The sequence below is a fragment of the Phycodurus eques genome, chromosome 1, assembly GCF_024500275.1.
Source record: "Phycodurus eques isolate BA_2022a chromosome 1, UOR_Pequ_1.1, whole genome shotgun sequence".
Taxonomy (NCBI): domain Eukaryota; kingdom Metazoa; phylum Chordata; class Actinopteri; order Syngnathiformes; family Syngnathidae; genus Phycodurus; species Phycodurus eques.
This window is the reverse complement of record NC_084525.1, coordinates 27,450,501-27,475,280: the sequence shown is the minus strand read 5'-3', so window position 1 is coordinate 27,475,280 and position 24,780 is coordinate 27,450,501. Positions and strand designations below refer to the sequence as shown.

The 24,780-nt window shown below is 40.7% G+C and overlaps 1 protein-coding gene across 1 annotated transcript in view; it reads right to left on the bottom strand.

Moving 5' to 3' along the window:
• The window catches only part of LOC133414037 (inactive dipeptidyl peptidase 10), a 34,734-nt gene extending 10,475 nt beyond the window's left edge, over positions 1–24,259 (bottom strand). The window contains exons 1-15 of the mRNA XM_061699114.1: positions 24,203–24,259; positions 23,126–23,240; positions 22,712–22,807; positions 21,402–21,496; positions 18,105–18,176; positions 10,469–10,521; positions 9,910–9,991; positions 7,905–8,025; positions 7,652–7,806; positions 5,787–5,884; positions 4,208–4,331; positions 3,571–3,612; positions 2,553–2,657; positions 2,052–2,143; positions 1,403–1,450 (exon numbers count right to left, since the gene is read on the bottom strand). Of these exons, the coding sequence (XP_061555098.1) occupies positions 1,403–1,450; positions 2,052–2,143; positions 2,553–2,657; positions 3,571–3,612; positions 4,208–4,331; positions 5,787–5,884; positions 7,652–7,806; positions 7,905–8,025; positions 9,910–9,991; positions 10,469–10,521; positions 18,105–18,176; positions 21,402–21,496; positions 22,712–22,807; positions 23,126–23,240; positions 24,203–24,259 (1,355 nt within the window). The remainder of the gene's footprint in view (positions 1–1,402; positions 1,451–2,051; positions 2,144–2,552; positions 2,658–3,570; positions 3,613–4,207; positions 4,332–5,786; positions 5,885–7,651; positions 7,807–7,904; positions 8,026–9,909; positions 9,992–10,468; positions 10,522–18,104; positions 18,177–21,401; positions 21,497–22,711; positions 22,808–23,125; positions 23,241–24,202) is intronic.
• Between the last annotated feature and the right edge of the window lie 521 nt (positions 24,260–24,780).

Genomic DNA, 24,780 nt, shown 5'->3' with positions numbered 1-24,780 from the left:
ATCATTATTTCAATCTACAGAATATATTTTTGTGACGTTTTTGTTTGGTGGTGTGCCGTGACATTTTTCTGATGTAAAATACATGACTTGGTTCAATAAAGGTTGAGAAACGGTACTCTAAGCTACTGTGTCCTCTGAACCCTAAAGCAAAGTGAAACTTGTTTTTCAGCACAAAGTGTTGTCATTCTGACCATGTGCCAGTAAGCCACTGGCTACAACATATCACGGGAACTTGGAATTCCAAATTGCGTGCAAGCGCTGAGATATAAAGTTGGCAATAAGCAGTTTGTCAAAGGTCCTGGTATTCAGTACTTAAAAGTACTGATACACTATATGTGCAAAAACAACTATGTGAAAACCACCCCTTTACTTAAGTAAAAGTACAAAAGTACACACTTATAAATGTAAAAAAAAAAAAAAAAAAAAAAAAAAGTAAATTTATATTTTCCGGCCCAATAATAAAATACATACGGGGATATATATATTTTTTAATCTCTCCAGATGATTAGCATCCTTTGTCTGGGGTCAACAATGGACAAAACAAAAAATAAAAACAGGTAGGCTTAAATGAAAATGGGGTTCCCCGCCTGTGTGGAGTTTGCATGTTCTCCCCGTGCCTGCGTGGGTTTTCTCCAGGCACTCCGGTTTCCTCCCACATCCCAAAAAACATGCATGAATTGGAGACTCTAAATTGCCCATTGGTGTGAAAGTGAGTGCAAATGGTTGTTTGTTTGTATGTGCCCTGCGATTGGCTGATGAATGTCCATCAATCCATTTTCTGAGCCGCTTCTCCTCACTAGGGTCCCGGGCGTGCTGGAGCCTATCCCAGCTGTCATCGGGGAGGAGGAATGGTACACCCTGAACTGGCTGCCAGCCAATCGTAGGGCACATACAAACAAACAACCATTCACACTCACACCTACGGGCAATTTTAGACTCTCCAATTAATGCATGTTTTTGGGATGTGGGAGGAAACTGGAGTTCCCAGAGAAAACCCATGCAGGCACGGGGAGAACATGCAAACTCCACACAGGCAGGGCCGGGGATTGAACCCGGGTCCTCAGAACTGTGAGGCTGACGCTCTAACCAGTCGGCCACCGTGCCGCCTTGTTGTATGTCCTACCTTAGAAATGGAATGGTTCAAATCAATAATTAAAAGCCCAATTTAATACAACATTCATTCCCATGATGTCTATAAGGTTCCCACTTATAATTATGCATCTCTGTGACATCACATTGTTTCATCTTGGTGAAGGCAATTTGCCCCAAGTTTGCAAATAGGACTTGCAGCAGAATTGCAAAGCACTTTTCCTAGTGACAGTTTAGAAATGTTGACTTGCCAGATTTCTGGAATACAGTATTAGTAATTCTATCAGCCGATGATCCCATTAATGCAACTTACCTGTAGAGGTGTCTTCCTTGTCTGGACTCTTCTGTACTGAGAAAATAGCTGGTGGGGAAAAACAAGCCAAGCCAGTTACAAAATAATAACAATAATAATAATAAAAGCCTCCCAAAAATGTGACAAATTTTAACACCATAAATAAAACAGCAATTAAAACAAAACAACAATTCAAATTAATCCATCCATTTTCTATTACGCTTGTCCTAGGGTTGCAGGTGAGCTGGAGCCAATTCCAGCTGACTTTGGGCGACAGGCGGGGTACACTCTGGCAGTGTAGGCTAAATGGGGGGTGATATAATTTCATCAAAGTTTTTATTTCAACCACTAACTGTGAGATAAAGATACAAGAGAATCAAAACAAAAATAATAATAATAATTCATGTAAAATAAAATGAAAGGGAGAAAATTGGTGTTGATCATTTGCATATAGTCAAGTCACTTCCTGTCAAAGCACCGAATCGCGCGTCTGATTATCACTGAGCTACTCCTTTCAAACTTAGTTTAGCATTTGCAGCCTCCACAGCAGTATCCTATACGAGAATTCATTCTGCAATCTGCACCTTGACATATGCTTTGCTGCTTTACATGGTAAAAGGCAAAGAAAACCCAATGTCTTATTTCAGTGATCAAAGTCCAGGTTACCTACATCTTTCCAGCCTTCTCATCCAGGGTGCAAAGCGAGATGACATCCCAGCTTCCAGATGTCAAAAAGCGAGGAGGGATGGAGGGAATGGTGGGCTGCATGGACATAAGAGAATAATAAAAATAATAGGTGCCTGCCGCAGGAACATTATTTCTGAGTAAGGAAGGACATTTGATTAACACTCAGTGAGTGTCTCCCAATCACTAATGGGCTCAAATAGGAAGGGCTCAGCTTTTAATGACAAATGCACTTAAGTGTTAATGGGAAATGACAAATAAATCCTGCTGTGTCATTTCTGAAAGCACCATTGCTCTTTTCTTCATTTCCGTTGCGTGGGTGAAGATTAAATGAAGTGGCCTAACAAGTATTACATGGTGACTTGGTCATGATTTACCTGTGCTATGGGAGAAAGTGCAGCAAATGCAGGTCTTGTTTTAGTCGCCCCCTCCATTCCCCGCCCCCACTACTCCTAAGTGTTAATACACGATTTAATGAGCCTCAGACCTGGGCTGAGAAAGCAGCGATATGTCTGAACTCTCCGCGGGCGCCCTGCTTTGCTGGCAGGATGGCGTAGAACATGTCGCCATCATCGGAGAAGAGTGGCACATCCTGCTGAGAGAAAAAAAAGCACCAGCCCCCCCCCCCCCCCCAAAGAAGACACAAGTCAAGCGAAAGCCAGTCATGACTGTCATGTGGACCAAATTAATGGTACACTTCCATTAAAGGAAGAAAAACCCTAATAGGTCACTGAAATCATTTGAATTCCATCGTTTCTGGAAGGGAAAACTGGAGCTTTTTGGCACACCACATTAGCTCCATGTTTACTCATGCAAAAATGAAGCATACAAAGAAAAGAACACTTCACGTACAACCCTGTTAAAACAGGGAGGAGGCTTGCTGATGTTATAGGGCTGCTCTTTCAAGTTATATCAGTGACCATTGTGGGTTTTCTTTCTTCGAAGGAAAAATGCCACCAATTTTGTCCATGTATTTAAAGGGCCCATATTTTACCAAACCATTTTTTTTCCTAGTATTTAGGACGTAATATTGGCTCTATAGAGCCTCAGTAAACACGTGAAATAAGAATTAAACTCATCCAGGCATTCGTGAGTACCAGACGTTTTTCTGCCGAGTGGCCTGAGATCAGGTCATTTGAATTTCTCGAGCTTATCTACATCATGGCGAATATCTCCGCCTACTTCGCCGCTCTCGAGCCAGCGCTGCCAACATAACAAAGATGTGTGCTCTCACAAGTGGGTCTTCTACACGGAGGCAATCAATCAAAGGAAAGATGTCCAAAGATGGACAAAACGGATACAAAACTGGGTCAAACAGAAGTAGCTGTCCGAGGGGCCTTTTCTGGACACTTTTATAGCAAAAACAAGTTTAAAAAAAAAAAAAAAAAAAAAAAAAAAAATGACACTTTTATACTAAGTCCATGTTAGAGAGCCACTCTATGGAGGTCTAAATAGCCAAAATATGGGACCTTTAATAGAGGAGAAAAAATAGCATTGCTGCATACCTGCAATTGGCTGTGCATAACATCCATTGTCGTCTTGTGTTTCTTTGGGGAGAAATACATCAGAAATGTTAGTGCGTTCAAAGTACACCACATACTGTATGTATGCATGATTTTATCGTGCAGTTTGTCAGGTCTGTGCTCTACAGAGTCACATTCTAGTTATACATATGGTAATTATAGCATTGCTAAAATCAACAAATGCACAATACTGTAAGGTACTAGAAATGTTTTTTTCCTTGTGACTAATTTTATCTGCAAAGCATGTAATATATGACAGAACGTTCTGTTTGGATAAATGAGTTTGTAAATCTTAATTTCATAGCTCTGTATATTACCCCTGTAGGCTAATGAATTGACAGAGGGTCGAGTGAGATCATGTGGGCTTGGTGCCTTGGCTGTGCAACACTGTGATAAACTTCCCTTCTCGTTGAGGATTTATGTAAATATTTCGCCACATTGCAGAAAATGTATCTTCATGCTCCCAATGATATTGAATATCAATTAGGCTGGTAGACATTTAACAGTGTAAGGAAATCAATTCTGAATTTAAAAAAGGGATCGTAATAAGGGTGTGTGTCGAAGCAGGAAACCCCATGGATGATTAAAGAGGGGCGACTGACTGGTGATGATCTCTCACCTCTGAGCATGCGCCAGTGGTGGCCTCGCACACACAAAGTACTGATTGGTTCTGGGCGCGGTTCAGCCAACGAACCGCCAGGCGCGTGCGGCTGGTCCAGGTCACCATGGAGATGTATCCTTCTCTGTAGGGGACCACACAGGCGTATGTCATGGAATGAGACAGTTACATAATTACTTCCTCGAAGGACAAATTGCTAGAGGTGAGAGGTTTACACAAGAGGGCAAATGTACTGTATAGGCCCTTGGAAAACATGCAGATCAGCATACAGGCGAGAATAGAGGATTTTAGGCTGGATTTCCACTACAGTTTTGAGTGCCCGATTTGATTATAGTGCCTACTATATAATTGTCTTCTTCCTCTTCTTTTCCTGAGGGCATCTTCTTTTTTCCATGTTAGCCTATCTGCTGGATCCTCCTCTCAAACACCAACTGCCCTCATGTCTTCACTCACTACATCTATCATTGTGTTTACATTTACTGAACACCTGAAACAACCCGCACACAAACACCCAAAATGCAGGTTATGCATTTACAAATGCAAATGCAAACACCCAAATGCAAATGCAAATGCAAACACCCAAAATGAAGGTAATCTTTCCAAAAAATGCAAGTAACTAGTTTAATTACTGTAAGAAACGGTCAACACAAGTGGGATCATTTTCAGATTGTTTTGAAAAAAAAAAAAATGTTTCTTTATATTCTATTATTTCTGTGGAGGTTGATGCGAGTCAATGCTGGGAAGAATCATGTTATCATTACCATTATCATTTGCTTTTTCTAAAAGTGAAGGTGGAAAAAATTGCTTAAAATCCGAAATCGTAGTTTTGTGGGGAAAAAAAATCTGGGATCTTACAGTATTTTAAGGCTATATCGCCCAGCCAAACTGTACAGTATTTTAATACCGTCAAGCTCACATTGATGAAGTAGATCCAATCTGTCTGTTTACGCTGCCGTTGCATCATCAGATTTAGGATTTATATCAGATTTCTATCCACATTTAAAAGTGGCCTGATTACCAATCTGAGGATATCCGATTTCATGTGGGGTCGTGGTCAAGGCAACGGGTCATTGCCTTGACCCATTTCCGAATCGAGCCACTTGGGAGTTAGAAATCTGAATTGTATCATTTGACCCATGCAGTGCAAACCTAGCCTAATGTTAACTTTATGATGGTATTATGAAAGGTCCACCAAGTAAAAACGGCACCATTGTAATGTCTTGTGTCATCCTCCATGAACCAGGAAGGGCCCTTATAACAAAAAAAAAAACATCAGTACAACAGTTTTCAATAGTTTTATGCTAATTTTGTTATTGGTGATAGTCTGCTGAGTGGCCTTTAGATTTTGTTTTTGGTGACAGAGGTATTGTTTTTAATCTAAGGTAAGTTAGTTCGACAACTAGACAGTTGATTTTCATGAGAAAATTGTAGAGGGGAGGCACATGTGCCAATCAAGAAGTTAACAGATTTTGGTGAGGATTCAAATAAAGTTGCGGACACAAAATGTATTGTTATAATACTTTTCATTATTATGTTTTTACAGTCCACTTGTTTTATTTTTGAAAAGGTGTTCTCCTACCTGGCTCTGACTGAGTCGGGGGACGTCATCTCCAACGTGTGGGTTGGGCCATACAGGTTCACAACAAACAGGCTGACTGATGGGATTTTGGAGCCGGCCTGTGAGCGCAATCAGTGACACATTTACTAACAACGTCATCTCATGTTATAAAATGACATTGTAATGGACTATGCGCAGTGTTGTGAAGTAGGTAATTATATTTATGTAATCCATTACATTACTGGGAGAAAATGTGTGATTAAATTACGGTTGCTTTTGAAAAAGCAAAAGCTCTTGATTTTTCCTTTTTCAAAAGCAACTGTAATTTAGTGACAGTTGCTTTTGAAAAAGCAACTGTCACTAAATTACAGTTGCTTTTAAATAAAAAGTTAGACTCATAGTTTACACTGTTGAACACATAAACGAACATTGTCTTTTGAACTTGTTCATCTTTTTTTGTTCATAATTTTGGACTTTTTATGGAACATTCACTTCTCTGGGTTGTCATATGAAGCGATATTGTTTATATTGTGCACATTTGTCATTAGGTCAACATGGTATGATATGTAAAGAAACAATATATAGTTGATTATGGAATAGTGATCTGTGGTTTTAATCCACTTTTTTAGTAGAAACATCCAAGGGTCCTGTTGATTAATTCATTCAAAATTAAGAGAAGTAATAAAATGTAATCAAATGTAATTAGTTATATTAATTTGAGAAAGTAAATGTAATAGTTACACCACTATTATATTTTCCACAGGGTAATTTGTAATTGTAGCCATTTGAAAAGTAATCTTACCAACACTGGTTATACGAATTACATTTGAATTACTTTCACCCAAAACAACTGTGTGTTGTGGGAGTGACTATGCAGTGGTAATGTGAGAAATGATCAAATTTCACTTAATTGGACCACTTCATTTTTGATTTATTCACTAAAAATAATATATCTTTGATCATCTATGTCAGTGATGTATAGTGGCAGGTGGAACAATTACATGATCTATGGCAGACAATACAATCAAACTGCACACACCTGTTTCCATTCATACAACATAAGAATAGCTTTGTCTTGTGTTCAGATTTCACACTAAGTATATTTGTGAGAGACAATATCATATTTCAGTTTATAGTCGACACCTTTTTTCTCACACCTACAGATATATATGTATACAGTACTATATAAAATGTGAGTGTGAAAAGACAATTTGCATGAGTAGTGTGTATTTTGTGTAAGCTGTTTGTGATGCTAAATATGAGTGTGAATGCCACTTAAGGTTTTACATTTCTTGCACTGCAGTGTGATTCTATTCTAGTGTATTTTGTAAACCGGCACGGTGAAGGACTGGTTAGCACATCTGCCTCACAGTTCTGGGGACCGGGGTTGAAATCCCTGTGTGGAGTTTGCGTGTTCTCCCCGTGCCTCGGTCGGTTTGCTCCGGGCACTCCGGTTTCCTCCCACATCCCAGAAACATGCATAGTAGGTTGATTGAAGACTCTAAATTGCCCGTCGCTGTGAATGTGAGTGCGACTGGTTGTTTGTTTCTATGTGCCTTGCGATTGGCTGGCGACCGGTTCAGGGTGTACCCCGCCTCCTGCCCGAAGATAGCTGCGATAGGCTCCAGCACGCCCGCGACCCTAGTGAGGATAAGCGGTAAAGAAAATGGATGGATGGATGGATGAATGGATGGATGGATGTATTTTGTAAACACAAACTTGGTATTGCACCCCAATATAGGTTTTCTATTGTATTTTATTCTATATAGTGTGTGCCTTGGCTCAATGAAGGTTGGGAAGCACTGATCTAGGGAGACCTGCTAGTGAATCATCAATGTATTTGTGTCTCAAAGGGAGTGGCTTGCAATATACAGTTTAAAAAACACCTTGGGATAGGGGAAGATCACATTGGAGGGGTATAGGCCTCCCAAAAATGTTGGCATTTCCACAAGGGGTGTGGCAGAGTTGTTGATGCTGAGGTAGGCCATCCGGGCGCCATCCATGGACCACCAATGGGCAGAGTAACACAAAAGCACCTCCTCTGTTTTGTTCAAAAAGATGTATACAAATAATAAAAATAAAAATATTTTTTAAGATTGGCATCTTGATTTTATGATGGCTGAAATGTGTAAATCTTACCCTCGTAAATCCAATCTGAGAGCCCGTTCACCACCCTGTGCTCGTCGCCAGTGGATGTGAGACGCAGGGCTTGGCTGGTCACACTGGACTTGTAGTAGATGTCTCCGTCAAACACAAAGGCCTGGCAATGATACACACAAACCAAATCCTTTATCTAAGACGGTATAGTTACAGGTTTTTTCGCTGGCTGCAGGAACAAAGGATAGAGTGCAACACCATCCAACAGGGAATTACTCACTTCCCAGCACACATTTGGTCGGGCCCAATAAAAACTGTTTTACTTGCCACGGTGAATCCGATGAGTTTACCTTGCACTACACCATTATAATAAAGCGGGCACTTTAATAACCTCAAGTTCATTGAATTATGACAAAAGTATGGTGCCCACAGTACATAATTATATAACATTCATTGATGCATTGCAACGCACATAATAGATTCCGAACGTGCCTAAGTGATCGCGCATGTTTTATTTGGCTTTACTTTTACGGTGCAATTTATGATGTTAATGTATGTATATGATCGCTCTTTGCATCCATTGGTAAATATTCATTAGTCGATTGTTTCTTTAGACCAGGTGTGGGTGAACTTTCGTGCTGAAGGGTCACGGTTTAAATTTAAAAATGGACAGATAGGTAGTGTCATTCGTAGATGATTGAATTGAGGAATTATTTAGTAAAAAGCATTAGCAAATGTTAAATGCATATAATTATTTATTGAATTATCTAATAAATGATATAATAATCAAACACATTGTTAAATAAATTAATTTTAAAAATACATCAAAATGAATAAATACAATGAAATTTATTATAACCAATTTATTGCCATACCATGTGTTGTCAAACTTCAGTTTACCTACATTTTATTAAAGTTATTTTAGTTCAGATATAACAATGGTTAACTTTTTACGTGTTAAGAATGATAAAATGTTGACAGAATGTTCATCACAGTCATTTAGACCGTATAAGTTCAGTATTACAACAGCTAACAATTTTTTTTCACTTACAGTACTTTTTTAGATTGTTAATATGTTACTTAAAGGGGCGACATTATGGAAAACTGACTTAATTGCTTGTGTAAAAAAGTAGGTTCTCTGGAGTACCTGTGCAACCATCAAGTGCAAAATTAAACAAGCAAGTAAATCTTAAGTTATCTTCCAATTGCAGAAAATATGGCGGAACCAATTTGAATTTCTGCCCAACTGTTACACAACAGTGGGGCTAATTTACATATCAACCACCCTCACACCAAGTTTCTCCAGGTAATGAGCTGGCAGCTAGGCTAAATGGTTAAATTAGCCGGTGGCAGATTCAAGTAATTGCAGTCGAGATAAACATCTCTTGCTCTGGAGGTAGTCTCAGCGTATTCAGAAGTCTCAATAATGCTATAAAAAGTCAGTACATTTGTTGCTCATCGCTTTAAAAAAAATAAAAAATAAATAAAAAAAAGTCATTCGCGGCGTCAGAAAGGTTTTGTGTCACAGTCACTTGGCAAAACTGAGTAACCACTCACTTTGCTGCATCCCCTAGCTCCGCCCAAGTTGTCATGGTAACGAAAGACATACTCTGCCTTTACATGAGACAGGGCTGCCCCCCATTTTATTAGGAAACCTAGGAACTGTTTTAAAATTTTGGAAAAATGTGCACTGTCGCCTTTAAAAATTGTCTGTCCAAATATTAAAGGTTTTATGATGGTGACAGGTTTGACCTGAGAATAGATTTCTCTCCATTATATATCTGGGGTGCTTGAGCACTGCTAAAGGGGTAAAAAAAAATGCTAGTGTCTTTGGCTGCATTTTACACTGCAGTCACATTGCCAGATATTCCATTCATATCAGACACGACTGAAGCCTGATTAGTTTGTTTTCTCATTTTTACTGCACGCAGCAATGACGCTTAGCCAAACTGGGTTACATGGAAGAAGAAAAAAACCCTCCACCCATGCACTGTAGTTTAAAGGCAGGCTGAAGTGATGCATATGACAAATTCAGTGCCTGCCTCACCAGCTGGTTCCCCTGAGGCCCCCAAGAAGCGTACTGCAACCCAGCCTTCTCCTTCAATGGTGGCCTAAGCTCCAGCAGATCCCTGCAACACACAAAGCACCACACATAATACATCCATTGGGGACCAGTTTTCCTTTTTAAAAGACCTCCATCGTTCGTCTGCACCCAGGCCTGGAATAAGCAGTTATGTCTGAGCAAGATGCAGAGAGGGGGAAACAAAGAGAGAGAATGGGATTGGTTCATGCAGGGGTGCAACATCTCCAATCCCTCTTTTGGCTTCACTGCCTTGGGACAAGCCTCCCCAATACCAGCAGGCGATGATCAGCTTCGCAGGTCCTCCTCAAGTCCTTTTCCGAACTGTTTCCCAGATGATTGCCTGCCCCTTTTCAATAATATAATGCTGAAAATGATTCTCAGGCAGTGGAATCTGAGGAGAGAACGCTAATGAATGAATGTATGTCTGATGCAAGCACGAGGCTCTGATCGGATGAGAGGAGTTGGTCAGTCTGCACGTCTGCCGGCATGCAGCCCATGCATTAGCATTCAGGGTTCCACCTACCCAGTGGCCACACTGTAGATAGCATAGGTGGCTGTGAAGGACTGAGAGAACACCTGAAAGAGGTAGAGCATATCATGCTTATGTAGGTCGGCTGCACATGCTCATTAACGTAGAAAAAAATAGAAATCTGCCAACACCAGTTGTTAGTTCAGGGAAATATAATTCATATTCTTCACAAAACAGTGGAAAGTATGTAATTTAAGGGTTAATTGTTTTTTCCCCATGTCATACTGATAGCAGAGATATGACATAGCATGAAATTAGATTATTTAAAAAAATATATATAAAAAGAAATTACATTATTTTTGCATTTTAAATTATAGGATTCAAAATGAGGCGGGATGGTGGAGACTGGTCAGAGCGTCAGCCTCACAGTTCTGAGGACCTGGGTTCAATCCCCGGCCCCGCCTGTGTGGAGTTTGCATGTTCTCCCCATGCCTGCGTGGGTTTTCTCCGGGCACTCCGGTTTCCTCCAACATCCCCAAAACATACATTAATTGGAGACTCTACATTGCCCGTAGGTGTGACTGTGAGTGCGAATGGTTGTTTGTTTGTATGTGCCCTGCGATTGGCTGGCAACCAGTTCAGGGTGTACCCCGCCTCCTGCCCGATGATAGCTGGGATAGGCTCCTGCACGCCTGCGACCCTAGTGAGGAGAAGTGGCTCAGAAAATGGATGGATGGATGGATGTCCAATTCCAAGCATGAGGTGGTATGGCCATGCATCAAGATCAAACGCTTCAGAAACCCGATGCTGACAAGACAGTGCACTGAGAAACAGCCACGTGTACTGCATTCTCAAGTCCAAATCTTTCAGGAAACAGTTCAAATATGGATGTGCTCTTGCATTGGGTGGGGACCTGTGTGAACTTGCCAGATACCATGAATTATTAGATCCATTGCATTTATTCCTTGCTCCAACCTTGAGGTTAACATGGTTATTGTAAATAGACATGTAACTGTCCTGTGTTCCAGTTTCTAGCCCCAAAAGGCCATTATTATTACTATTATTATTATTTTTAACTGCGTGTGTTTGTGTGCCCATGTATGTATCTGTGTGGGTGAGTGCGAGGGAGGGAATTGATTTTAACCATGTCAAGCACTTTGAGAGGCAGATCATGATATGAAAAGTGCTCTGTAAATAAAGTTTGATTGAGTGATTGATTGATTGATATACCCAGGGGTCTGGTTGTCATGCCAACATATAGCTTTAAGAGAGATTGTTTTGACTTACATAAACTTAATATGCATCACACTGCCTTAATATAGTACATGAAGCTTTAATTCTTCACCCAGGCATATAAAACTGTATAAATGGTTGCCTGTATATTAGAGCGGAGTCTCACGCTGGCAAAGAGCCACTGTTTGGCACCCTGTTACAAAAGCATTTGATATTTTTGCTTTGTTCTTAAAATAAAGACAACAAAAGACAAACTTTATGTTCCGAATAACTATTTCTCCATATTGGAAATTCCACTACAGTAAGAAAATATTTAGGACAAAATTATAACACATGGAAATGTGTATTTTATTAAGGCCTAAGCACTAGGATGTACAAAGGCCCTCTTCGAATCACTGTTTGTGATAATTTATTATTAATTACATTATTATTAATTCAAAATGGTTGAAATCTCACCAATTTATTGAGTCAAATTCAGCTTGGTGTAAATGTATGAATTTTAGGGGTCCCAAGCACAACCTGCCAAAAACTCCGCCTTGACAATTAAGGAAAACAAATAGCCCCCGACACGATTTTTACAGATCGAAAAGAAATTCATCGGACAGGTCTATCAATACAAGAAGCACGAGAAAGTCACAAGGACCTATTCCATAAGATGAACAGGAAGTCTGCCATTTTGGCTTGAAGCAGTTATTTTGGGTGAACTCCAAGGCCCATACTTCGACAAACTCCTACGAGGGAGTTTAGCTAAATGAGCCCTAATTGTAAACAAGTATGTTAGACTGTTGGACAGCACTCAATTGCAAAGGTTTTTTTTTTTTTTGCCAAAGTCATAACAAGAGCTAAGCATGGCGTCAGTGTTTGTTGATCACTTCGAAAATCATCTATGAATATTGGGTGTGGAGGCTCGTTCATTGCTGCTTGCTGTTTTAATTGTTTTTACATTTACCACTTGTAAGGCAACCAGAAATGTTAAAATAATTTCTATTTCCATTATTTGCTACAGGCTGCGATTGAGTGGAAACCAGTCCCCCCCCCAAAAAAACACAGACCATCCAAGAATAAGTTGTGTTATAAATCAGATGTTCCACTTTACAGTATAGTCATATGATAAAAAGCTTGACTGTGGCTGTTCTGTGTATTTTTATAAGCTTTGTATTCTTCAAAAAATCCACACATAAAATCATATGCTTTTTATGACTGGCCAGGTGGTGTTCAACCCAGTGATAAATCAGTCCAGTGGTCCGAGACCTCTTCATGATTACTGTTAAGTCCAGTCCAGTGCAGCGCTGTTCCTGATCAGGCTCACACAGAAGCTGAGTGACTGCAAGGGAATAAACACTCCGCGGTTCAGTGTAACTAGATTGGAAAATAAAAAAAGCCAGGGGGCGGGGTCAGGCATGTATTATGACCCACGACCAGGGGAGGCAGCGTTGTCGAGCTGAAACTTGTCAGTGGCTGCATATTAAGGGGTGGATGTTTCTGTGTGACGAGAGGTCAATATGAAGAATTGTCAATTGTAGCCATTAATTGTCCACATTTCGATGCTTGCCAACACCCTGCTATAGTATATCCATGCTGCAAAAGCTGGGGATGGTGGCACTTTTACAGTTGGAGATTCAGCCATTTTGTACCGCTTATCGTGTTCATCGCCATGGGTGAGCTGGAGATTCTCAGCAGACTTTCGGTGAGAGGCTGGGTACACATTGGACTGGTCGCCAGACAATCGCAGCCCACATATTCACAAACAACCATTCACACTCACATTCACACCACTGGGCTTTACTTGAGAGCCTTCAGTTTTTCTCTCGACTGTGAGGAAGAAATGCCTGCCATATGTTGTTAACCGAGATGTTGTTAGATAATAGGACGTAGGTTTTGATGAGCTTCGCTTGAGAATCGCGGGTATTAATGTGTGTGCCTAACACAGGGCGATCGTATCCTTAATGCTCTTCATCATTCCTAAACCCCCTCCTCCCCTGTCGGCATCTGCAGCAGAGTGCAAGCACGACTCATTTGGAATCTTTTCTTCACACAGGGCTTTGTGTTTGTGTGCACGTATCTTTCACAACAAAATCTACTCCACTCAGCAGGCATCCCGGAAAGCCTAATAGAAAACCAACTTTGCACACATCTTCTTCAATCGTTTCTGTCTGCTGCAGTGCAACTCAGTAAGCACCTCTGCCATTCCAAAACAGTAATCTATCTGATGGATTTGAACCGGTTGTTATATCTAGTCACGGAATCCCATTTCCTCCTAGCCAATCATCACCACCACCCCGACATCCCCAATTCCTCCACTGCTACTTCCTCTCTCGTCTTGCTCCTCGGAAGGGCTGCTGCAAACTGCACCCGTCTGCAAAAATTGCCCCGAGATAGACGGGAAAAAAAGTGAGTAAAGGAGATGAAGCAGCGGAGGGAACAGGGCAGGTGTGGGGAGGTTGTGTTTCATAAAAAGACAGAGGCTGGGCTCACGCTGTAATACATGCATGATTCAAGGTGGCAGGTCACCCCCAACCCTCTCTTCCCATGTCTTACAGTGTAGCCGCAACCAAATGAGCGTGGCCACAGCCTAATGATATCAAAGGAGGTCTGCATCTGTATCCATTTTCTATGCCACTTGTCCTCATGAGGGTTGCGGGTGAGGAGACTTTGGGCGAGAGACAGGGTGCACCCTGGACTGGTCAGTCAATCACAGGACAGGTCTGCAAATGACAGTAACATAAATCCTATGCATCTACCTGCTTGCGAAAAGAGAACAGCCCTTTGCATCCTGAATTATAGTTGAAACCAGAATTGTACATAGAGTACAGGATATAAAAAGACGCATGAACCTTTTTTCCTCACTGTCTGACATAAACCCAGCCTGAATCTTTCCTGTTTTAGGTCAATTAGGATTACCAAAATTATTTCGATTTGCTAATTGCCAGAATAATGAGAGATAGATTTTTTAAAGCAATTTTTCATTACTTTCTTCAAATTCAAAGTTTACTACATTTGAGGAGTACAATATTTGGTACTATTGGTACTAAAAGTATTCAGACCCCCTTAAAATTTTCACACTTTGTTATATTGCAGCCATTTGCTAAAATCCCAAGTCCATTTTTTTCCTCATTAAAGTACACACAGCACCGCATATTGACAGGAAAAAAAACAGAATCGTGTGCTGTCCATTTCTTCTGATCATCCTTAAGATGGTTCAACACCTTCATTGGAGTCCAACTGTGTTTGATTATACTGATTGGACTTGATTAGGAAAGCCACACCCCTGTCTATATAAGACCTTACAGCTCACAGTGCATGTCAGAGCAAATCCTCTCCACATCCCGGTCACCAGCTCTTCCAGCTCCTTCCCTCAGGTAGGCGCTACCGATCAATGCAAACTAGAACTAGCAGACATTCCAACAGCTTCTTCCCTCTTGCAATCAACTTCTTAAATACCTAACCTACAATTCCATTACAACATGCTGGCAATTTTTTGACTTGAGTTCGTTGTCACATTTCTGTGGGGCCAATTATATATTACTCGTGCACTCACTGTAGTAGTCTCGCCACGCTGCACTATTTGCATATCTGTTGTTGACCAATACTGGCCACTCATGCCAAGGTAGCATCCGCTCCATTTGCACACTGATTGGGGAGTATCTGCAACATTTGCACAATCAACATTGTCCCAGATTATCGCACTATTCGTCACTTTAAACTGCATACACTCCTTGAGGTCTCGCACCCTTTGCACAATGGTCATTGCACCGGACTATTGCAATATTAGTCATTTCGAGTGCTGGAGGACCCTGCATCTTTTGCACAATTGTCAAAAAAAAAAAATGTACCGCCATTACCAGACAACTAGCAACCCTTTATTGCTCAGTGACTTTTTTTTTTTTGTCAATGTCTTCATGTCTCAAAAGTGTTGCGACAATCTGTCAATTGACTGTCTGTTGTCGTACTAGAGCAGCTCCAACTACCGGAGACAAATTCCTTGTGTGTTTTTTTTTTTTTTGGACATACTTGGCAAACAAAGATGATTCTGATTCTGAAATGAGAATCATGAGGTCAAAGGAACTGCCTGCCCGAAGAGCTCAGAGACAGAATCGTGGCAAGGCACAGATGTGGCCAAGGTTACAAAAAAAATTCTGCTGCACTTAAGGTTCCTAAGAGCATAGCGGCCCTCATAATCCTTAAATGGAAGACGTTTGGGACGACCGGAATCCTTCCTAGAGCTGGGCATCCGGCCAAACTGAGCAGTCAGGGGAGAAGAGCCTTGGTGAGAGAGGTAAAGAAGAACCCAAAGAGGCTGGGGCTGAGCTCCAGAGATGCAGTTGGGAGCTGGGCAAAAGTTCTAGAAAGTCAACCATCACTGCAGCCCTCCACCAGTCGGGGCTTTATGGCAGTGTAGCTCGATGTAAGCCTCTCCTCAGTGCAAGACAGATGAAAGCCTGCATGGAGTTTGCTAAAAAAAACACCTGAAGGACTCCAAGATGGAGAAAAATAAGATTCTCTGGTCTGATGAGACCAAGACAGAAATTGTCTGCCTTAATTCTAAGTGGCATGTGTGCAGAAAACCAGACACCGCTCATCACCTGTCTAATACAGTCCCAACAGTGAAGCATGGTGGTGGCAGCATCATGCTATGTGGGTGTTTTTAAGCTGCAGGGACAGGATGACTGGTTGCAATCGAAGGAGAGATGAATTTGGCCAAGTACAGGGATATCCTGGACGAAAACCTTCTCCAGAGTGCTCAGGACCTCAGACTGGGCCAAAGGTTCCCCTTCAAACAATACAATGACCCGAAGCACATATAAATATAATAAAATACAATAGCCACAGAACAACTCTGTGACTGTTCTTGAATGGCCCAGCCCAGAGCCCTGACTTAAACACAATTGAGCATCTCTGTAAAGACCTGAAAATGGCTGCCCACCAACATTCACCATCCAACCTGACAGACCTGGAGAGGATCTGCAAGGAGGAATGACAGACGATCCCCAAATCCAGGTGTGAAAAACTTTTATCATTCCCAAAAAGACTCATGGCTGTATTGGCTCAAAGGGCTGCTTCTACTAAATACGGAGCAAAGGGTCTGAATACTTGTCTGTGTGATATTTGTTTTTCTTTTTTCATAAATCTGCAAAAATTTCCCCCAAATTTTTTTTCTGTCAATATGGAGTGAGTGTGTACATTAATGTGGAAAAAATTAACTTAAATTATTTTAGCAAATGACTGTAATATAAAAAAGTGACAAATTTAAGGGGGTCTGAATACTTTCCGTACCCACTGTATCTATCGGTTAAGAGTATTAACCGATAGATACAGTGGGCTGAGAATTTTGGCAACTCGACAAAATCATGAAATTAATTTAACTCCACAAGAGTGTGGCCAAATGTCCTGTTTTCAATTAAGTTCCTGCCGTGAAGACATTCATATGCCAAGTTTCTTCGTTAGTCACAGTGCTACCTAGTTCTGACAGGAAATGTATAACATGTACATCTATTATACAGTACAATAATTTACAAGGGGTCCTTGGTTTACAACAGAGTTCCACCCGAAGGTGTCAACCTAACCTGAATTTGTGCATAATAAAACACAGCAAATTCATAATTACAGGAAATATTTGGGTGAAAAACACTTCTCAGACCTAAAATATAAAACAATCAAATCAAAACAGCAATTATGACAGCAAAGGAGTGTGCCTTCTTGTAGGGGTACACACTTACTCATTTTTAACATCTTTACTGATTTTTAAATGTGAGAGACTCACACAAATAGGGGGGGGGAAACATGTTCCTACTGGTCGCATATTGTGTGGTGTACGAGCAATGACCGACCCGAGCACGCCACACACACAACGATATCTTTGCCAACAATTGCGGTTCTCCTCCCCCAAACCAGGTATCTGTCTTGGTACCAAGACTGTGAGAAGCAGCATGGTGCCACAGGGCATCCGGATTGCTGGAAAATGCTACAAGAACGAACAAATAGAAGAAGCTAGGCTAACTGCTAGCTCAGTGATTCTCAAACATTTTACACCAAGTACCAGCACAAAAAATACTTTGCTCTCCAAGTACTACCATAATGACTGACATTAAAATGCAAATGTAAAGTAGGCCCAAGTTTGGCTTATCAAGTTATTCTGCCGCCGAACCTATCGTCGACAAGGGGCGTGGGAGGGGTGGGGGGGAACTTTTTCGCAGTTTGATATAACTGACAGTAGGATCTATATGCTTGACTGGCGAGTGGGGTGACTGTATGTCCACAATTGCTCAGTTGTGTCCCCTACTGACAGGAAAGAAGAACTGTCAAAATGCCACTTCAGGCGCTCCAACTTCCTTCAATATCTATTTAAATTTGCTCCTCCACCCCGCTGCACTGTCCGCATTTGGTGTGTTCTGTGGTGTGTTCCACCTCAGTGGTGTGTTCTGGGATGAATACATGTCAACTTTGAGAAACAACTCACCGGTTTAATGTTGTAAGCCAGGAGCACAAAGCCCTTGTCTGCAGAAACTTGGAATCTTGTGGTGGTCAGGTCCTGGAAAATGGTCATAACACAAATTATTTGTGAAGCAAGAAGGATTCTATCTTTGCTATGAATGATTTCCTCCCATTTATTGCACTTGAGCGGTGGAACTCCCTTCCACTCCTGTGACCCTTTTGTGTTTTATTGTTTTCTTTTACTCATATAGTGGTTATCTACATTTTGTAAAAAGTGGTTTGGAAGTAGACTGTGACTTGTAAGGTTTCATTTATTTTTGCTATGTGAAAATAGAGTATGCTTTTTAAAAAAAAAAAAAAAAAAAAAAAGATGATTCATATATATTACATATTTTTCATTTTTCCCCTCTTGCACATGAGAAAACTTTCTTTATGGTAACTCAAACACATTCATAATAAATGTGGAGATTATATGTATTTTAAAAAATATTATTGTTTTGTTTAAATGATAAATATTTCTAGTCTTTATTTTTATGCTTGCAATTTTTACATAACTATACTATATTTTTACTATATATACATTTACTATAAAAATGGTAGCCTCAAAGTTTTACGTCATTTAGTTTCTCTTGTACTGTAGTATTGTTAAAATCCACCAGGAGCTTTGCTGTTTTAATGACCTTTTTCACAGGGGTTTTACACATACAGATCTGGTTATTAGGGTTCCATTCCATGTCACTATTCACTGTAAGTTGTATTTGTGTGTGTATGTTTCGTGGTTGTTTAGAAAAATATAGAGCTATGTCTACATATTCATTTTTCATTTGCAAAAACAACACATCTAAAGGGGACCCTTGTGCTCAATACGTTTTTATTTGGGGAGATCCAATTACACCTCTTGATGCACACCATATTCCCACCAGACTTCATCTTTAGCCTGACAACAGCAGCCTGCAGTGACCCACATACTGTGAGAATGCTTGTGTCACACACAGACGGTGTTAGGAGCTAGTGATGCCCTTGCTAAGCAAAAATAATCTTTGAAATAATGTCGAGTAGAAAAAGGAGCTAGATTCTGTCATGCTGCCAAAATGTATTATGCTCTGACTGCAGGGTTTAATTAACAAGTACGTATATGCAGTGTTAGCGATAATCAAATTATTCAGTTTGTCCGACCATAAACTGAACTTTCAACGTACGAGTAAACACCTATTAAATGTCATTGCTCATTGTCGAGCGGACACGTCTTGATAAGCTCCACAGTCCCTCAACTATCTTCATACAGCACATTTAGGAAAATAGCGTACATGTCATTTGTATTATTGTATTACAATTGAGTGTACAACATTTAGCAAATTGCAGTGCTGTGACACTGACCAAACCACAGTTCACCATGCTAGCAGTTGGCACTTTGTTTGTGTGCTATACAACCCCAATTCCAATGAAGTTGGGACGCTGTGTTAAACATAAATAAAAACAGAATACAATGATTTGCAAATCAAGTTTGACTTATATTTAATTGAATACACTACAAAGACAAGATATTTAATGTTCCAACTGATAAACTTTGTTTTTAGCAAATAATCATGACCTTAGAATTTTATGGCTGCAACACATTCCAAAAAACCTGGGAAAGGGTCATGTTTACCACTGTGTTACATCACCTTTTCTTTTAACAACATTCAATAAATGTTTGGGAACTGAGGACACGAATTGTTGAAGCTTTGTAGGTGGAATTCTTTCCCATTCTTGCTTGAGTTACAGCTTCAGCTGTTCAACAGTCCGGGGTCTCCGTTGTCCTATTTTACGCTTCATAATGCGCCATACATTTTCAATGGGTGACAGGTCTGGACTGCAGGCAGGCCCGTCTACTACTTGCACTCTTTTACTACGACGCCACACTGTTGTAACACGTGCAGAATGTGGGTTGACATTGTCTTTCTGAAGCAAGCAGGGGCGTCCATGAAAAAGACGTTTTTCTGATGGCAGCATATGTTTCTCCAAAACCTGTACGTACAACCTTGGGATGGTTCTTTTCCTCTTTGGCTCGGAGGACACGAAGTCCACAATTTCCAAAAACAAGTTGAAACGTGGACTCATCGGACCACAGAACACTTTTCCCCTTTGCATCATTCCATCTTAGATGAGCTCGGGCCCAAGAAGCCGGCGGCGTTTCTGGGTTTTGTTGATGTCTCTGCGCCCTTTGCACAATGGTCATTGCACCGGACTATTGTGAGATTAGTTATTCGAACTGCTCTAAGTGCTAGAGGACTCTGCATCTTTTTGCACAATTGTCAAAAAAATAATAATAATTGTACTGGCATTACCAGATGACTAGGAACCCTTTATTGCTCAGTGACTGTTTTTCTCAATATCTTTGTCTCAAAAGTGGTCTGTCAATTGATTGTCTGTTGTCGTACTAGAGCGGCTCCAACTACCGGAGACATATTCCTCGTGTTTTTTTGACATACTTAGCAAATAAAGATGATTCTGATTCTGATAGTAGAGATTCAAGTTGCACTTACGGATGTAGCGCCGAACTGTATTTACTGACAATGGTTTTCTGAAGTGTTCCTGAGCCCATGTGGTGATATCCTTTACACATTGATGTCGGTTTTTGATGCAGTGCCGCCTGAGGGATCGAAGGTCACGGGCATTCAATGTTGGTTTTCGGACTTGCCGCTTACATGCAGTGATTTCTCCAGATTCTCTGAAGCTTTTGATGATATTATGGACCGTAGATGATGAAATCCCTAAATTCCTTGTAATTGTACATTGAGGAACAACATAAACTGTTCGACTATTTTCTCACGCACTTGTTCAAAAGAGGTGTTGTTGATAAATGGCTTTTGCTTTGCATAGTAGAGTTTCAAATTGCACTTACGGATGTAGCGCCGAACTGTATTTACTGGCATTGGTTTTCTGAAGTATTCCTCGCCCCATCTTTGCTTGTGAATGACTGAGCAATTCAGTGAAGCTCCTTTTATACCCAATCATGGCACCCACGTGTTCCCAATTTAGCCTGTTCACCTGTGGGATGTTCCAAACAGGTGTTTGATGAGCATTCCTCAACTTTCTCAGTATTTTTTGCCACCTGTCCCAACTTTTTTGGAACGTGTTGCAGCCATAAAATTTAATTTAAAAGTTAATGATTATTTTCTAAAAACAAAGTTCATCAGTTTGAACATTAAATGTCTTTGTAGTGTATTCAATTAAATATAGATTGACCATGATTTACAAATCATTGTATTCTGTTTTTATTTATGTTTAACACATCGTCCCAACTTCATTGGAATTGGGGTTGTATGTTTGCATCACTCACCAGTGAGGTGTTGTCCAGCAGGGTGGTCGTCAGGTTGTTGTTGAGGCTGAACGACAGGACGTGACCCTCTCTGGTGCGCAGAACCACTTCGTTTTCTGCCATTATTAAAGTGGACATATGTATTATGCAAAATTGAATTGAGTCTCTGGAGTGCCAGCATCAAGCATGAAATTTCTGCCTATTTCTGAAAATATGCCTGTGAGCAAGCCATTCAGTATATCTGCTCCAATGATACACAACACTTGGGCTAATTTACATAATAACCAGTCTCGACACAATCAGCTAGGCTGGGGCAAAGAGCAAGAGCCACTTTCAAGTGATGTCTGGAATCCAGCAGTGGGACTACACTGTCTGAACCACTATCATAAAGAGACACTATCATGTACAAACACCCACATGCCTCACAGGTTTGATCCTGCTGTCATGTCAACGCCAAAAGGTAAACTGAGCTGCAGTTTTGTTCAATGCGCAGATTAACCTTACCTAACAGCAACTCATCATCGGCACATAGTTGATTTCTTGGAAAAGTTGTCGACACTATTTGTGCTTGGTCACATGTTCCGAGTGCCACATACACATAGTGTGCTGTATGAAGTTCTGTTTCCAAAAAGCATTTTCTTTTTTTCCCCCCCACACACACGTGGTGATGACCAAAGTCATCATGGTGAGCAGAACTCATCATTGGCCCAGCAATAAATGGGCGGACTATACAGTCATTCACTTTCATGAGATAACAGTTCTAATAAAGTGTGCTGTAATTCTTAAACCTTGGGGTATTTTGACGAAAGCCTGTGACAGACTTGTTTTAAATTCTGTGAAAAACGCATATGTCCCCTTAAAAGGTAATTTAAAGAACAGTGGCTCACATGACTGCAGTCATGAAATGAAGCCCACCTCCATCTTGAGGTCAGGCAGAGGGATAGAAAAGAAAAATAATCTGAGCTACCTCAGCAATTTTGTGTTGAACATCATTCAAAATCAATTGGCTCTCTGCATGGATATGGAACAAGAATTAAAGGAAACTCACTTCAATTTAAGATGTGAAAGGTATCAAAACAACTTATCGGTGTGGTATGACAATTTGGTACCCTTACATTGGGGCACCAGAAATAGTAACAGGGTGGAACTAAATGCAGTTCAGCGGGAAGATTCTACGCTGTTCTTTCCGTACTGTGTACTTTTTTTTTTGATGACTTCAATGGTGATTTGACGCTCTTATTTCATATTATGGACGTAGCTGACGCAGCAATCCACACTGTAGCCTGTTGGATTTAAGTGGACCGCTTGGTGTAATAAAGAAAGATCCTTACCCGTCAGCCAGGTCACACAGGGGTCGTGAACTTTGAACTCTTCGCTCTCCAGGTCCTCCAAGGTGAAAAGGGAGCGGCGTAACAAGTGAGATTCATCTAAAAATGAAGCCGATAATCAGAATCAGACCAGTCAAGTGTTTTATTGTTTATTTTATCGTGAATGGTTACCTTCTTTTTATACCGATGTGATATTTAAGAATGTTAGAAAATTGGAAATGTGAGGCGAAGCCCCAAGACTTTTATAGGGTTTACATTTTTAAATCAACAGTGGTTATTTGTACACCTGCTTTAAAACAAAACAAAAACAAGAAAGAAAAATGACTTCAAACCTGCAGTTTTATGATGGTGACAGTTTCACTCTGGAAAAAGATATCACTATTTCTGTTTCCATTATTTCCTTTTCATCTTCCTTACCGGGAGTGAGGACGACGACGGAGAGAATGACCAACGACATGACCGCCAGGATCACCATCATAGCGATCCCAATGCCCTTCCAGTTCCGCGGTGGCCCGTCTGAACTCCCCAGCTCCTGTCAAAAAAAATAATAATAAAAAAATCACACACAATGAACGTTCAAGTTTGTGTGGCTTTACTCTCACAGTGGAACGTCTTCTTCCATGTCCATATGAAAGATGCATTTGCTTGTTATGAGATCAGACTTTCAAATGCTGCTGCAAATGCTGCTGCTTTTTTGTCTGTGTCATCACTTTCAATCACTGCGCACTTCATTTGGCTTAACTGACTGATGGGCAAAGTGGTGCAGCTTTAAGCACGATGTGATACGTGTGGTGTTTGGAATTTTGATGAAGCTGGATTTATCAAACACTATTCCCTCGGATATTGCTTTGGAAAGCTGAGAGATAGTACTGTATTGAGGACTGAGATACTAGGGATAGATGCTTGATTTTAATTTTCTTGATGGTAAAGTTTTACGATCAAGTAATAAATGACTTGTAATATTTTTGTTAGGTGGCCAACGGGTTTATCCGGGTAATCATTTGACAGAATTTGTTTTTGACAGAGTTTGTATACAAGGTCTCGGGAGAGCCTGCCCACCCAACAAGTGTGAAATTAAACAACCCAGTAATCTTTGTGTCATCCATCTACATCTCAAAATGTATGTGTGTGAGCAAGTCATTCTTCACTTCTGTTTTCCCACTAATGACATGACCAACGAGGCTAGGCAAAGATCCAGAGACACTTTCATGAAACAGTCCGGCTGCTGAACATCATCATTTTGTCAAAGTCAAAAAGTAAGTAGCGCTGCAGTGTTATCCCAACAATGTTATCAATATTAACTTCTGATAACAAAAACATACTAGAATGTTCGGTTAAGTTAAGGAGGACATATTTTGCCAAACCAACTTTTTCTAGTATTTGGGATGTAATATTGTCTCTATGGTGCCTCAGTAAACATGTGAAATATGACAAAGTCGTCCATGCATTCCTAAGTTCCAGATGACTGAAATCAGGTCATTCAAATTTTTCGACCTTTTCTACATCACTAGCGAAGATCTCCGCCTTCCCGTTCCACGCCCGAGCCCGCATGCTCTCACAAGTGGGTCTTCTATGCAGAGGCATCCAATCAGAGGAGAGGGGCCGGTCTTAACCAAATATGGACAAAGCGGATACAAAACTGGGTCAAGCAGAAGTAGCTGTCAGAGGGGCTTTTTCTGGACACTCGTATGACAAACCCAAGGTGTTTAAATAATAATGTAGGGGACATGCTCCCGCAACCTGAGGTGCCACAGTAACTCCCCCACAACTTCATAAGCTGCATTCTTCCAAGCCACCCTGCTGTGCAAGACTGCCACCAAGGAGGCCTGGCGTATGTCAAAAGGACCCTAGAGTAATTGGCAGGTCCCCTTGAAATCTTGATTAACAGTCATCAAAGAGTCATTTTCTTCAGTTCAACTGACAGAGCAAACAAAAGGTGGGAAGATCCTCTCCCCAATAGGAACAATTGCTGGGACACGGGCACCACCCACTGGCGTTTGAGAGTGGCTTTCCATTCAGGGTTTTCTTTAACTGAAGATAAAATGTCTGTTGTGATACTTCACAAACTCTGC